General features: G+C 41.8%; 1 protein-coding gene across 1 annotated transcript in view; it reads left to right on the forward strand.

Annotated features, from left to right (window-relative positions):
* The window catches only part of PLCE1 (phospholipase C epsilon 1), a 397,028-nt gene that overhangs the window by 342,462 nt on the left and 39,034 nt on the right, over positions 1-15,532 (forward strand). The window contains exons 18-23 of the mRNA XM_030203041.1: positions 736-852; positions 944-1,102; positions 2,784-2,913; positions 7,269-7,310; positions 9,591-9,712; positions 10,507-10,624. Coding sequence (XP_030058901.1) covers positions 736-852; positions 944-1,102; positions 2,784-2,913; positions 7,269-7,310; positions 9,591-9,712; positions 10,507-10,624 — 688 coding nt within the window. The remainder of the gene's footprint in view (positions 1-735; positions 853-943; positions 1,103-2,783; positions 2,914-7,268; positions 7,311-9,590; positions 9,713-10,506; positions 10,625-15,532) is intronic.

A 15,532-nucleotide genomic window follows, 5' to 3' on the forward strand; every position in this document is an offset into this window, starting at 1 on the left:
TATTCCCCAAGTTTTCCACGTCATCACTGTGACCCCTGACGCAGGTGCTAGTCACCGAAACACGGCCCGTGTCGGGTCAAGGCTCATTCATTAAAGAACTTTGTTCCATTTTAAAGGCCCGTGGTGCTGTTTTTTTGTTTGGACTTCAAGTACTTGGGGCCATTTCCTTTAAGGGCCTTGAAGATCAGAGTTTATCTTTAGCCCTGTATTGTACTGGTAGCCAATGAAGTTTTTGCAAAAATGGTGTGATGTGGTCACGTCACTTGCAACCTTCTATGAGTCTTGCTGCAGCATTCTGAATCAGTTGTAGCTGGTGCAGACCCTTTGTAGTCAGACCATTGTAGAGTGCATTACAATAATTTAGTTTGATGTTATCATGGTACCAAGAAGTGTGTGCCTACTTTTCTTGATAGAATAGTAGTATAGCAGGGCAAATATATGCCATAGAGCTGGTGTAAATGCTTGCACCTAGATCACCAAGAAGCATGCATAAGAAACATTCTATAATTTATGCCCTGCCCAGTTCCACACATGTGTACGCCCACCTGCAAACTGTGTGCCAGGTAATAAAATAGCATGTCATCAGAATATTGGCATGTATGTGTGTGTATGCTGGTATTCTTGGTCCCTAAACATATGTGCAGCTGTTACAGAATTACCCTCAAACTGTTAATTGAAAACTGCCTTAATTAGTGATTGAAATTTATATTACAACATACGATTTCTTTATTATAGGATGTAGTTGAAGCTATTGATCGCAGTGCCTTTGTCAACTCTGATCTGCCCATCATAATATCTATAGAGAACCACTGCTCACTGCAGCAGCAACGCAAAATGGCTGATATTTTCAAGGTAAGTCCGGAATTCATAGTGTCATTTGTTTCACAAGGCAGCCTTTTTTTTCCCCAATGTTTTTATCTTGTCACCTGCTTTACATTTTCAGAATGTCTTTGGAGATAAACTGGTAACTAAGTTTTTATTTGAGAGTGACTTCTCCGATGATCCAATGCTTCCTTCCCCTTGGCAACTTAGAGGAAAAGTACTGCTCAAAAACAAAAAGCTGAAAGCACATCAGACTCCAGTGGATATACTAAAACAGAAGGTACCTTCTTTTTTCAAGCATGAAATGAAATTGTAATGTTGAAATAAAAGGGGAGATTCTGTATATGGCGCCTAAAAAATCAGCGTGGAAATCAGTGACGACTAAGCGTATTCTATAAGCAGCTCCTAGACTTAGGCACAATATATACTACTACTACTACTACTTAACATTTTAGAATACGCTTAGTTGATATCTCAGCGCCTAAAACTATGTGCCTCCATTTACACCAATGAAAATGTGCCGTAAATCCCAGTGTGTAGATTTAGGTGCATTGAGCCATATTCTATAACTATGAATCACGTAACTATGGTTTGGGTTCATGGAACACAATTCCATTGAAGCTAAGAAGCATCCAGAGCTTTACTGATTTTAAGAAAGAGGCTTTTTACTACTACTACTACTTATCATTTCTATAGCGCTACTGGAGGTACGCAGTGCTGTTTACTTGAACATGAAGAGACAGTCCCTGCTTGACAGAGCTTACAATCTAATTAGGACAGACAAACAGGACAAACAAGAGATAAGGGAATATTAAAGTGAGGATGATAAAATAAGGGTTCTGAACAAGTGAATAAGGGTTAGGAGTTAAAAGCAGCATCAAAAAGGTGGGCTTTTAGCTTAGATTTGAAGACGGCCAGAGATGGAGCTTGATGTACCGGCTCAGGAAGTCTATTCCAGGCATATGGTGCAGCAAGATAAAAGGAACGGAGTCTGAAGTTAGCAGTGGAGGAGAAGGGTGCAGATAAGAGAGATTTACCCAGTGAACGGAGTTCCCTGGGAGGAATGTAGGGCGAGGAGAGAGTGGAGAGATACTGAGGAACTGCAGAGTGAATGCACTTATAGGTCAATAGTGGAGTTTGAACTGTATGCGAAAATGGATAGGAAGCCAGTGAAGTGAGTTGAGGAGAGGGCTAATATGAGCATAACGACACTGGCGGAATATTAGTCGTGCAGCAGAATTTTGAACAGATTGAAGAGGAGAGAGATGGCTAAGTGGGAGACCTGTGAGAAGCAAGTTGCAATAGTCTAAGCGAGAGGTGATAACATTGTGGATGAGGGTTCTGGTAGTGTGCTCAGAAAGGAAAGGGCGAATTTTGGTGAAATTATAGAGAGTTTAAGATATATTTTTGATGCAGTAGTGCAAGTATTTTATAATGTTGGAGGATGATGTTTTTGTGTTTTTATTGTTTGTCTGATTGTATTATTGTATTTGAGATTTTATTGTGTATGTGACTTTGTACACTGCCTAGCACATCTGTGATAGGTACTGTATATACATTTTATAAATAAATGGAGCTAATTTGTAGTTCCCATGACAAAGAGTGTGAAGACAATGCAATCAAGACTCTTTGGTTTCTTATTCTTAATCACTTTTGGAATATTTCTATAATTGTTCATTCACATTGAATGTGGAGAGTATGTTGCCTCAACCAGTGAAACAAACCCCCACTTTAATGCATTTTGAATTATATTTTTTATACTGTAGGATGTGAAAAATGTTGAAGAGTGTGAACTGTTGAATATCACTTTCATGTGGTACTGTGGCTTTCTGCTCCAAAAAACATCAATCAATTTGATAGGCCAAATAAGACTTTTTTTTAGCCCACACAGCACCTTTACATAGTGTTATACATTTAAGTTGGTCTCATAATACTTCAAAAAATGTTTTGTTTCATTCTAGGCTCACCAGTTGGCCAACATGCAAGCACAGACCACTAATGGTGGCAGTGCCAGTAACATCACCAATAACAATGAGGAGGAAGAAGATGAAGAGGATGAATATGATTATGATTATGAATCTCTCTCAGATGGTAAAGAATTATCTTTATGTCAATTATGGCAATATTGGCCCAAAATATAGATATGGCTTTGGTTTCCAGTTTTGGTTTTGAAAATGTTGTACATAAAGAAGGACACAGAAAATCAACTTTACACATATACCCCCGGATTCTATATAGTGCGCCTAGAGATCCGTACTGAAATCTAAGCATATTCTGTAACAACGCACATAACTTAATTGGCTTAATAAGTCAATCAGCGTTGATAACAGCAATTAAGAAGCAATAATGAACACTAATTGGCAATAGAATTTATGCTCACAACTCACTGAGGGCCCTGTTTACTAAGGTGTGTTAGCATTTTTAACGCACCTAAAATTAGTGCATGTTCTAACCATGTAGGCGCCTATAGGGATATTGTAGGCGCGTGCATGGTTAACTCGCGTTAAAAACACTAACGCCCCTATAACGCGGCTTTTAAACAGGGCCCTGAGCGTATTCTGTAACGCAGTGTGCCAAACTTCTAACGTGTGCAGCCCAAAAGGGGTGTGCATGGATATGGGTGGGGAAATGAGCATTTTCTTGGACATTCCAAATTTTACATGCGTAGTTATAAAATATCGCCCAGTGTTCCTGAATCTACACGCCAGGATTTTCGCCATGTTTTCATTGGTGTAAATGGATGCACGTAGTTTTAGGCAGTGGGATATCAACTAAGTGTAATTCTATATACAGCACCTAAATCTAGGTGCTTATAGAATATGCTTAGGTGAAAATGTTTTCCATTCAAATTTTTTAGGTGCCATATATTTAATCCCACCATAGGGGTGAATTCACTATATGGTGTCAAAAAAAAATTGGCACTGAAAAGAATTCTATTCTGTAAGCCGTGCTTAAAATTAGTGTGGTTTAAAGAATAGAGCATTCACCCAGGAATCACATCTAACTTTAGGTACAGCCATTTGCACCAACTGAAACGTCGTGCAAATCATCGCATCTGAATTAGATTCGTATCCCCTTTATTGTGTAACTACGTGCTTAAATTTATTTATTTATTAGGATTTATTTACCGCCTTTTTGAAAGAATCCACTCAAGGCAGTGTACAGTAAGAATAAATCAAACATAAACAATAGACAATAATAGCAGTAAAAATTTTAAATAACAATACGCACATATACTAAAATACAAAGTATAATACTTACAATGTCAACACAATATGTAATAGAACATTTTAATAGACAGCATAGGATATAAGCAAAGATGGAACATATAGATAGGTAAGAGAGTAAGAGGAGTTAGAAAATAAGGTAACTAATTTAAAGAAAGTTGCACATGAGGTCAAAGAGATGATTAAATGTTATCTTAGGTAGGGTAGGAATGGATAAGCATGTCCTGCTGCAGTATGTGCAGCCTTTGTCACTTCTTGTGTGTGTGTGTGTGTGTGTGTGTGTGTGTGTGTGTGTGTGTGTGTGTGTGTGTGTGTGAGTGTGAGTGTGAGTGTGAGTGTGACTAACAGTTAGTTACGTGAGCCAAGCTTTCACCCGTTTCCTGAAGTAGAGATAGTTTTGTGCATTCCAGCAGGGCCGCCGAGAGGGGGGAGCAGGGAGGACAAAATTCCTTGGGCCCAGGCCTCCACCTGCCCGCCCGCCCTTGGCTCTGTCGACCGTCTGCCACCGGGCCGGGCCCCCTCCATTCAAATCACTACGCCTCACCACCTCGCTCCGTGTGAAAGCGCAGCAGTCTGCAGATCGCCTCCCTTTGGGCCTTCCCTCCCTGTGTCCCGCCCTCGTCTGATGTAACTTCCACGAGGGTGGGACACAGGGAGGGAAGGCCCGAAGGGAGGCAATCTGCAGACTGCCGCTGCTGCGCTTTCACACGGAGCGAGGTGAGACGCTGTGATTTGAATTCAGAGGGCCCGGCCTGGTGGTGGACGGAGGGGGTCAGGTGGCAGCGGCGATGACGACATCAGGGGGGGCACGGGGGCGGCCTTGCCCCAGGCCCGGCCCAGTCTCTCGGCGGCTCTGCATTCCAGAGTGTGGGGGCTACTCCGGAAAAGGCTTGCTAGGGGGTATCATATCACATCGTGTAATGTCTTTTGGAGAAGGTATGGTTAGGGATACTCCATGGGAGGACCTTAATGTCCTTGGAGGTGTGTAGAGGGTGGTCTTGTTCTTCAAGTACTCAGGGCCATTTCCATTAAGGGCCTTGAAGATCAGACATAGAGTTTTAAATTTAGCCCTGTATTAGCCCTGTATTATACTGGTATCCAATGACGCTTTGCAAAAATGGTGTGATGCCCCCATTCTTCTTTCCATGTACATCCCTAACTCAAAGTATTATCTAACATGAGTCTGTCTGTATTGTAGTAGCATATGCCTCTATTCAACTTCAACTGCTTTGTCAAATTTATTATCCTACCAAATTTCAGTTTGCCATAGTGGGATGCTAACTAGCATCATGAAAAGAATCACAAGACAGAGACTTTCTAAGGAGAGCGGGCCTCCAGCTTAGGGATTTCTGTTAGTGTACCATTCAGTTTGCCATCGTCTGTCTTTAAAGTGGGAGTAGATAGTAAAGCTCTCAGACATCCCTAGCTTTCTGGTATCAAGTTTGTGTGGGGGGTGGAGAATTTATTTAGCTGTTCTTTTCTTTTCTTGCTTCTTTAATTTGTACTTAATTTCGTTCTTCTGAGGGAGACTGGAGCTCCCATGCTGTGCCAGGCTTCATGCTTGATTTACATGAGTAATATAATTCCAAATGGAATGTGACATCTAGCAGTGTGGCAATAAATTCAAGCAGTTCTGTGTGCCACCGTTTATATCTCAGGCACCCTGGGACTGCTTCCCCTTTTGAAGTGATTCTAGTGCAAATGGAAATGATGTTCCCCTGGTCAGATTGATAATAGTTCTATTAAAACTACAGGTACAGCATTTATACAAACTCCATTCATCACACTTGACCCTTTTCAGAAAAATGTATGCACTTAGAAGTCCTTGTGGAAATCTGGGGCAGGACGCTTTAAGAAGTATGTATGCAGTGTGTTTTTTCCAGCGAAAAAGGTGCCGGTACCCTTTAAGGGTGGGGTGATCACTGAGGGACCCACCCCACAATAGCCAGGACCCCTAGAATCAGTCACAGAATCTATGACAAAGCAAGATTTGTGTGTAGAGCCTGAGATCTTTCATTAAAACTTGGGGACCATGGGTCAATTTTAGCAGACAATGGAAAAGGTGCCGGTACTCAGTACCCCCAAGTACCCCCTCAAAAAAGCCCTGTATGTATGTAATTTAAACTTTAGGTTTATGCAGTTTTTAATTTAACAAGCTATTACAAGAGAATTTGATTAGTTTTCCAGTCGAGTTGTTGGGGTGGGGGTGGGGGTAGTTATTTACCCTGTAGTGCCACACCTTTTACCACACCTTAGTTTACCATGGAAGTCACTAACATACAGTATCTTAGTTCCATAGGTTAGTGCCTCCCAAAATACTTGAATAACACAGCTTTCAATCAACCTTGCAAGCTGCATTATTTATACTACCCGGGAACATCAGGCCAGGAACCCACAGCTCTGTGGTCCCAGGCCACTTCTTAAAAGAGCCAGACATTAAAGGCTTCTTCTCCCTCTTCCCCTCCCCCCCATGAACACATTCCCCCTCCAAAGAGCCCCCTATCCCCCAAAGAGACCCCACCCTCCTGTAGGCCCCCCTCCCCTCCCTGGCCTACCTGTACAAATCCCTGGAACCCCTAGACACCAAGGATTTCTGCAGGTAGGCTGGTGGGTGGGTGGGTGGGGGGGATTTGTAACAGGGGATCTTGGGTAGATTTATGATGGGGGGGTCTTCAGATATGGGTGTGTGATGAGGGTGGTTTTTAGGAAGGGGGGATTTGGTCATGGGAGATTCAGAAAGAAGGGGAAGAAGAAACTTTTAAGGCCTTACCCCTTTTTAGTTGCGGCCTGGGAGCATCCTGGGTTTTAATTTCTTGTGCTTAATACAGTAAAATTAAAGGAAAACATAAAATTATGTTGTGTGAGAGTTGGTATCTGAATGGTTACTGCTATAGTTAGCGGTGTCCTTAACACAGATGAAATGTTTATTTCAGTCTGGTGGAAAGGTGCTGGGCTTTGAAAAGTAATTTTCAAGAACTGAATGTGTTCCCTGAAGTAAAAGGGAACAGAGCTGCCATTTCTTAGTTTTATTTTATATTTTAATAACTGTTGTAATTCATAACCTGGACTTGCAGAATTCTAGAAAAACATCCTTTTTTAATTTTGAAGGGATGCTCTTTTTGCATATCTATCTCTGACACATCATAACAATCACTCTGGCTGTATCTCTTTATTTTATTTCCTCCCCTCCTTTTTGACTCTCTCTTTCCCTCTGTATAGCTGATGTCCTTAATGCTTCTCCTGCTCCTAACAGCCAGGAAGGTAAAGGCCTTTTGATCGAGCATTTTAACTGCATGCATTTCAACACTGTCTGTCCTTGTGTATAAATCTGGGTTGCTAAAATGCATAAAACGTAGTAGCGCACAAAAATTTTACGCAGTTGACATCTAGCATGGTAGTCGTTCCGTGTGCTCTGATGTCACTATGCACCATGATGCGCCATGTCTCTCTCCCGCTGCTGTCTGGTCTGGGTGAGTCATTTCAGCTCTGTGATGTGATTGGCTAAGGCAGCAGTGCCCCCATTCTTGAAGTCTGCATGTTGCTGATTATGTGCGAGAATATATTGGTTCAAGCAGCGGCATTTTAGAGTTCACCAAGCCCAGTTCTGAAGTAGAAGATTTCTTCTGCTGCTGAAGTGAGCACATTAGCTGTCCATGTGGTGTGAAATGATATGCTGTAATTAACGAGGGTAATTTTATAAGAGAGGATTTGCAGTAGAGGGGGAAAGCACGTAGGCAGTGTATGCACCTTTATAAATTGTCCAAGAAACTGGGTGCCAACCTTTACTCATGCTCTGACCTGCACAAAAATGTTCTGTTCTATTGTACAACTTAGGCACCTTTGTGCCTTTGTACAATAGGCTTCCAGTGCACTCTTACACAAATTTATACCTATCTCTTGGCAGGCACAACTATTTGTGGGTACTCTGTGCCTAGGGGGACAATTTGATAACTGGGATCATCCTTTCAGGTGCCCCAAGGATGCACTATAGGAGACTAATCTTGGCACCCAGCTTCCATTATAGAATACTAGCATAACCCAGTTTCCAGAATGCCTTACATTTATACCAGCCATACATTTCAGCGTCAATTTTTTTTGGGTGCCGAATTTTAAGCATTTATAGGCTTTCCCTCATAGCACTTAGGCACCTTGCTAGTGCGTACATATAGAAGTATTTACTTACCTGTGAAAGTGCTAGTATTCTGTAAATTTACCTACGCAAGGGGCAGGTAAATCCCCCTTCACGTGTGTATTTTATGAACTACAGTCTTACCTTGGTAACTCTGCCCCTATGCTGCCCATATGCCACCCCCAGGAATGCCTGTGCGGACTGCATAAAAATGTGCTTGCTCTTGCTGGCTCGTGTACCTGTGTATGCTTGTATTCATCCACACAATTTTATAATAGCTATTTCTAGCATGCAAAACATGAGCTAGACACAGAAAATTACTCCTATTTTTTTTTCCTGTTACCTACTTTCATATGTATACAACCCTGAGCTGACTGCATTTATGCTAGCAAACAGCTGTTTTATTTGCTCCTACTTGAGCATGTAAAATGCCATTCATTCTTGTTGCTTATAAAATTGCCCTTGTTAGAAGTAATTTTATTAAAGCTTTTCATGTGTATGTGCCAGTATACATGCTTAAAATGTCTCTTATAAGATTACCCCGTCATAAAAGTTTGCAAATGTACTTTTGCGTGACATGGGTTTTGGTGTGTTCTAGATCAGATTTTGGGTGGACTGCAGACTGAGTAGCAAGTTATGCATGTTGTTTATCAAATACATATGTGCATTTTACCCACAATTTCTGCAGGATTTGTGCTGATAATTATAAAGGCACAGAGGTGCCTTTATAAACTAGGCCCTGACCTAGGCCTCTGGAAAATTACTCTCCCTGTGTATCTGACAGTGCTCCGTGGCTTGTAAAGAGGAGCATTATTGTGCTTGTGAAAGCCCTTTGTTTGTTGCTGAATGCTATTTGACAGTGAAAATGCTTTTACCAATATATATTCAGCAAAGTGCTGTCTGATTGTCTAAGCATGTGCTTTCTTTACTGGTATTTATTTATGAAAATATGGGTCGATATTCAAAGTGATTTAACTGACCAGAAATGGCTCCTGGCCAGTTAAATCACTTGTTCAGGGCAAACCAGCCATATTCAGCGGCACTTAACTATATAGTACTGTTGAAAATGTCTGGTTAAGCACCCAATGCAAAACCAGCTATTTTGGGGTATTCCGGGGGTAGAGTCATCACTTAACTGGCCAAGGTAACCGCATAGAAGACAGTCCTATCTTTATGCAGTTTGCCGTAGCCAGTTAAGTGCTGAATATCGCACTTAACCAGCTTAGTTTTCCCTGGCACCTTATACCCAGAAATTCAATTCTGGCACCTGGGCATGGCCCCACATTGAATTTCCAGGCATAACACTGGCAACAGTCAGCAAAACATTGATCGCTGCCAGCTGAATATCTGACCCACAGTGTCAAGCTCTCATCCATTACAGTAGAACTGAAAACAAACTAATGTGTTTGCAGACAATATTCTTGATGATCGGCCTGAGAATAAATCAGCCACCGATAAGCTACAATTCGAGTATAGTGAAGAAACTCCCAAGAGAATTAAGAAAAGTGACAGCACTGCTAACAACAAAGGAAAGGTACCGTTTGCTCTTACCATGATCTTATTTGGATTTAGCTTAAACATTTTTCAGTAGTAGCTCAAGGTGCGTTACATTCAGCAGTGGCGTTCCTAGCCAGGATGGCACCAGGGGCGGATCGCCGATGCGCACCCCCCCCCCGGGTGCAGCACCCCCCCCTCCCTGGCGAAATGACACCCCCCCCCCCCCCCGCCGGCGAAATGACACCCCCCCCCCGGGTGCACGCCGCTGGGGGGGGGGTGCCACGGCGCGCGCCTGTCGGCTCCGAAAAGTTCGCTAACTTCACTCGTTCGCTGCAGCTCCCTCTGCCCCAGAACAAGAAGCAACCTGTTCCGGGGCAGAGGGAGCTGCAGCGAACGAGCGAAGATAGTGAACTCTGAGCCAGGCGCGCGCTGCGGCACCCCCCAGCGGCGTTCCACCGGGGCGGACCGCCCCTACCACTCCCCCCCCCCCCCTTGGTAGGCCACTGACATTCAGGTACAGTAGGTATTTCCCTGTTTCTGGAGGGCTCACAGTATGAACCAGAGGCAATGGGAGGGTAAAAAGGCTTACCGAAGATCACAAAAAGCAGCAGCAGGATTTGAACTGGGATTCCTTGGTGGTCAGCCTTGTGCTATAACCAGTGGGCTGCTACTCCATTCTTGACATGATGATTAACCTTTCCTTCAATATTTAGTGTTCATCAAGGGATACCCTATGTCCATTCCAGTCAGCTGCAGGTGTAGCATAAATGAACCAGATTATTACACTTTTGTTGTCAATACAGTTCATTAAATATTTGAATTATTATATAGGTTTACGACATGGAACTGGATGAAGAGTTTTATCTCCCGCAGAATAAGAAGGAAAGTAGGCAAATAGCCCCTGAGCTTTCAGACCTTGTCATCTATTGTCAAGCAGTGAAATTTCCTGGTAAGGATACAGCCAAGCTTATCATGGTTATAAGTTAGGTCCTTTTCTAGAATGTTTTGTTGAGTTTAGTCTGTAGCACTGATGGTTTCTGCTTAAATGTATGGTGTTCTTTTCTAAAATTATATAAGCTACATTCCATCATTTTTTGCATGGCTTCTTGCACATAGGGAAACATTTTATTTAAATCCTATTAAATTTCAAATAAATTAACTATGCTTTGCTTGTGATGGATTAACGTTTTCAGTACGTTACAGTGATATTGCTTCCTGTTCAGTAAGGTAAGTGTTCCATTCATTTCTTGTCAATCTAGAGTTAATTTATTTTTTGGGTCAGGTCATGGACTTGATATACTGCTTTTCTGTGGTACAACCTAAGCAGTTTACATATTCTATGCAAGTACTTTATTTGTTCCTAATGGGCTCACAATCTAAGCTTTTGTAGCTAGGGCAATGGAGGGTTAAGTGACTTGCTCAGGGCCACAGAAAGGGGGATGGGATTTGATATACTGCCTTTCTGTGGCTACCATCAAAGTGGTTTACATATTATATACAGGTTATATGGAAGGTTAAGTGACTTGCCCAGAGTCACAAGGAGCTGTGGTAGGGATTGTCTCAGGCCACTAACTGTTAGGCTATTGAGTAGTTATTCGTCTGCCCACCATGGTGCTCAAGGCAAGATTCAACACAATCAAGCACAGCACACACAGAATGGCAAAGCAATGAAAAGGAAAACATTTTAAAAGAAGAATATTTATTTTTTTTTTAAATCATAATGCTATAAATCATTCCATCTTGTAGAGTAGCTTTTCTCAAAGTTTTGATTTTATGAAATAATATTATGATAGTTTTTACAGCCATCTTGCTTAGTGTTATGTGGTCCATTCATGTTTGGCCTTTGCTTAACTGATCAGTGGATTCCTCCCAGAAAACTTTGGCAGTAAGTGAATGATGTTGCAATAGGAAGTACTTCAAACGGAATTGGAACACGGAAACTCACAATAACAGTGCTTAGTTTCAGAATTGAATAGGCAGTGTTAAGATTGTGTTAGTCCACTTAAATACTCAAAGATGAAGTTCAGCAAACAAATTGGAGGTGATAACCTTTTTATTGGCTTTAGTTCATTTTTGGCTAGTGGAAGGATAAGGTAGGAAAAAAGGACTTAGGTGTCCTTCTAGCCAGTACATTTGATAAGGTCTATTTAATAAATGTAATGGCTGGAAGGACACAATAAAGTTTGCTCCTTTATATACCACCACAGTCTCAGCATCTTGGAGTCATTGGTCCACTTCCCACTTTCTTAAGTGGACCAATGACTCTAAGACGCTGAGACTGTGGTGGTATATAAAGGAGCAAACTTTATTGTAGACTCGACACAGTACTGTGTTTCGGCCACAGGCCTGCCTCAGGAGTCTGAAGTATTTTTAGAAAAAGAACTTAAATTAAAATGCGTGACATGAATGTGAATAAACAGTCTTAAAATTTGTACAGACAAACATACATGTAATTATAAAACACATAAATTATATACAGTAATATATAAATAAAATACATCAAATATAAAATTATAAAATTACAAAACACCTGATTTATATACAGTAATATATAAGAAGCTTACATCAAATATAAATATGGAACAAATATATCTAATATGTGATAGTACAAGTCACGTGTGAACATCTGCAAAAAATGGATTACTTCTAAATATACTGTATAATAGCATAAGCCATGTATAAAACATATGTAAAAAATGCATTATTGAAAACAGATGATAATCTATGTGTTATTCATAATAGAAAGTCATAAAATAAATAAAACGAACATTTAAAAAAAATTTTTTAATGTGTCTGACCATATATTGAAAAAGGACTTTTCATGCAAATCGGTGGAGACCCAAGAACGGTGAATTTTTATACTTTGTACATTACATCAATGAACATTTCTCACAGTATTTTAAAATAGTGTTTAAATAAAATATAATAAAATGAAAAATAAAAAAATAAAAATGCCTGGGCTAGTATAAACCATGGATGGAAGGACACCCAGATCCCTTCTCCCTTTATTTTTTAACTCTTTCCAACTTGGAAACAAACAGTAGTATTGTAAACCAACCAACAATTTCCTTATATTGGGTCAGATGTTCCAATAATTTGTACCATCAACACAAGCCCCCTAATTCTATAAAGTTGCACGTGCAAGTTATAGAATAAGGGTGGTTGTGCATTGTAACTCAAGGGCCCTTTTACAAAGCAACAGTAAGCCCAAAGCGGGCTTACCGCATGCTAAAACTGAACTACTGGCGGGGCAACGAGGCTGCCGGTGGTAGTTCCGAATTGAGTGCACACCATTTCTGGTGCTCCCTGGAAATTCTTTTTTCTAGTGTGGCGCTAACCCGGTGATAATCGGGCATTGCCACGTGCTGCCTGGTTACCAGTGGGTTACCGTGGGAGTCCTTACCGCCACCTCAGAGGGTGATGGTAAGTGCTCCCCGCTGCATGGCTATGCAGTGAGAGTTATCTTACCACATGGCCATTTTTTTTTTTTGGGGGGGGGGGGGTTACCTGTTGCGGTAAAAAGAGCCCTGGCACACAGGAAAAATGGCCCATGCTGCTACCACAGGCCCTTTTTCCCACAGCTTAGTAAAATGACCCCTTAATTAGCTAACAAGGTGCTAATTGCCATTAATGAACAATTATTGGCCATAAATGGTGTTAATTGGCATTAATTGACTGGATTACTAATTCATCATCTGGATCCACTTCTGCTCCCCTATTAAGTGGTTCACTCATTCTTCTAGTCAGTTCATTCAAATATCTTGGTGTTCTTATTAATCAGGCCTTATCCTTTGAACCGTTTTGTGTCATTTCTGATCCATACGTAGTCTCCTGGATTCCTCAGCTCAAATGTCATTTCTTTATGCAACTATTCTCAGCTTTTTGGACTACACAAACATGCTGTCTGCAGGGTCTCCCATCCTATCTACTCAAGTGTCTCCAGAAAGTCCAAAATGCAGCTATCCCTGTTTTATCTCAGGACAGTAAATTTGACCATATCAGTCCTTTGTACATACATCACCATTGGCTTAAAGTTTCATATCGTATTCAGTTCAAGGTTTGTTCATTGGTTCACAAAGCTCTTTACTGTCATTCCCCTTTTTATCTATCTATCTATCTATCTATCTATCTAGTCTTTTATTTCCCTTTGTTACACCACACTTTCTTTGTTCTTCCAGTGGTCATTGACTGGTTCTTCTGCCTTCATCTTTGACATACTTAGAATCCACTAAAAAGTGTGATTTCTTTTTTTTTTTAGACCTTCTCCAAAGGAATTCTTTACCTCCTGCTCTGCAATTAGAATTTTCATACCCTAAAGACTAATTTCTTTACTTTGGTGGACGGAGTAGGGCATGAAACACTCCATCATTTGGGAAGATGGAAGGGGAGAGAGAGATGTTGGACTTGGGGGAAGGGGAGGGAGGATGTGAGACGTAGAGGTGGAGGGGAGGGTGAGAGAGAGGGTGTGGCTATTGTAGGGGTGGAGCCATAGATAGCGACTCCCGCCACTAAGGTTTCCCTGTATGAGTACCGGTACCTTTTTTCCTACTCATACAGGGAAACCTTAGTGGCGGGAGTCGCTATCTATGGCTCCACCCCTACAATAGCCACACCCTCTTTCTCACCCTCCCCTCCACCTCTACGTCTCACATCCTCCCTCCCCTCCCCCCAAGTCCAACATCTCTCTCTCCCCTTCCATCTTCCCAAATGCAATCTCTCTCCCTTTCTCTTTCTCCCTTCCTTCTCCCCTGGATCCAACATCTCTTTTACCCCTCCCCTCAGGTCCATCATCTTTGCCACTCTGCCCTCTTCTTCCCAGTCTACCATCTTTGCCCCCCTCATCCCCCCCAATCCACCATCTCTACCCCTCCCTCTGCCCCTCAACTCCACCATCTCTGCCTCCTCCATTTCTGCATCTTTGACTCTACCATCTATGCCTTCCTCCCCTCCTCCCCATCCACCATCTCTTCCTCCAGGTCCAAAATCTCTGTCCCCTCCTTCTCTAGGGTCCAACACTTCTTTCTTTCTTTCTTTCTCTCTCCCTCCCTCCCTCCCTTCACACCTGAATCCAACAACAGTTTCAATCCAGATTGTCTATGTAGCTGCCAGTGCCCCTGCATGGAGAAAAGAACAATTTGAGGTACACGACAGGGGGGAGTGGTGTTCAGAGACAAGAGATGCTGGAGCATGGAAGGGAGAGAAGGTGAGAGAAAGGGGGAGTCCCGGACCTGGGGATGGAGGGGAGAGAGGGATGGGGGGTGGGAAGTGCAAGTAAAAAAGGTAACGTCACAAAAAAAACCCTGATGCACCCTCTCCTGTGTTTTTAATTCTTTTAATTCTCTTCTGCTACATGTCTGCCATCTCTGTTCTATTAAATTTGGTGTTTTTTTCCTGTTGAATTCTATTTTTTTTAACTTGTTTTTACCAAAAAGAAAGGGATATATATACAATTTTAATAAACCATAAATTGTAACTGCCCCTACTCGGTATTCTATAAATTTAGTGCACAAATCTCAGAACCCACAACTGTAAGGGGGCATGAACTTGGGAGGGGCATGGCATGTCTGGCAGTTATGCATGTGGGTTATAAAACACCTGTAGTTACATGCCTAACTGTCTATAGTTAGGTGTGAGCATTCACACCAGCCATTGAGCTAGCATAAGTGCTCACACCTAAAGTTAGGTGTGTAATTGTTGACTTACAGTAATAGTCTGTAACAACAACTGTTTGTGCAATTGCCATTATAGAATCCGTGTTCAGTGTGCAGCATCCCGGTGCCCAACTTTACGCAAGTTTTTGAGAATTACCCCAAAGAGGGCAATTCTGTACCAGTGCATCTATAATAGGTGTCTATTT

The sequence above is a fragment of the Microcaecilia unicolor genome, chromosome 5 (genome assembly GCF_901765095.1).
Source record: "Microcaecilia unicolor chromosome 5, aMicUni1.1, whole genome shotgun sequence".
Lineage (NCBI taxonomy): Eukaryota > Metazoa > Chordata > Amphibia > Gymnophiona > Siphonopidae > Microcaecilia > Microcaecilia unicolor.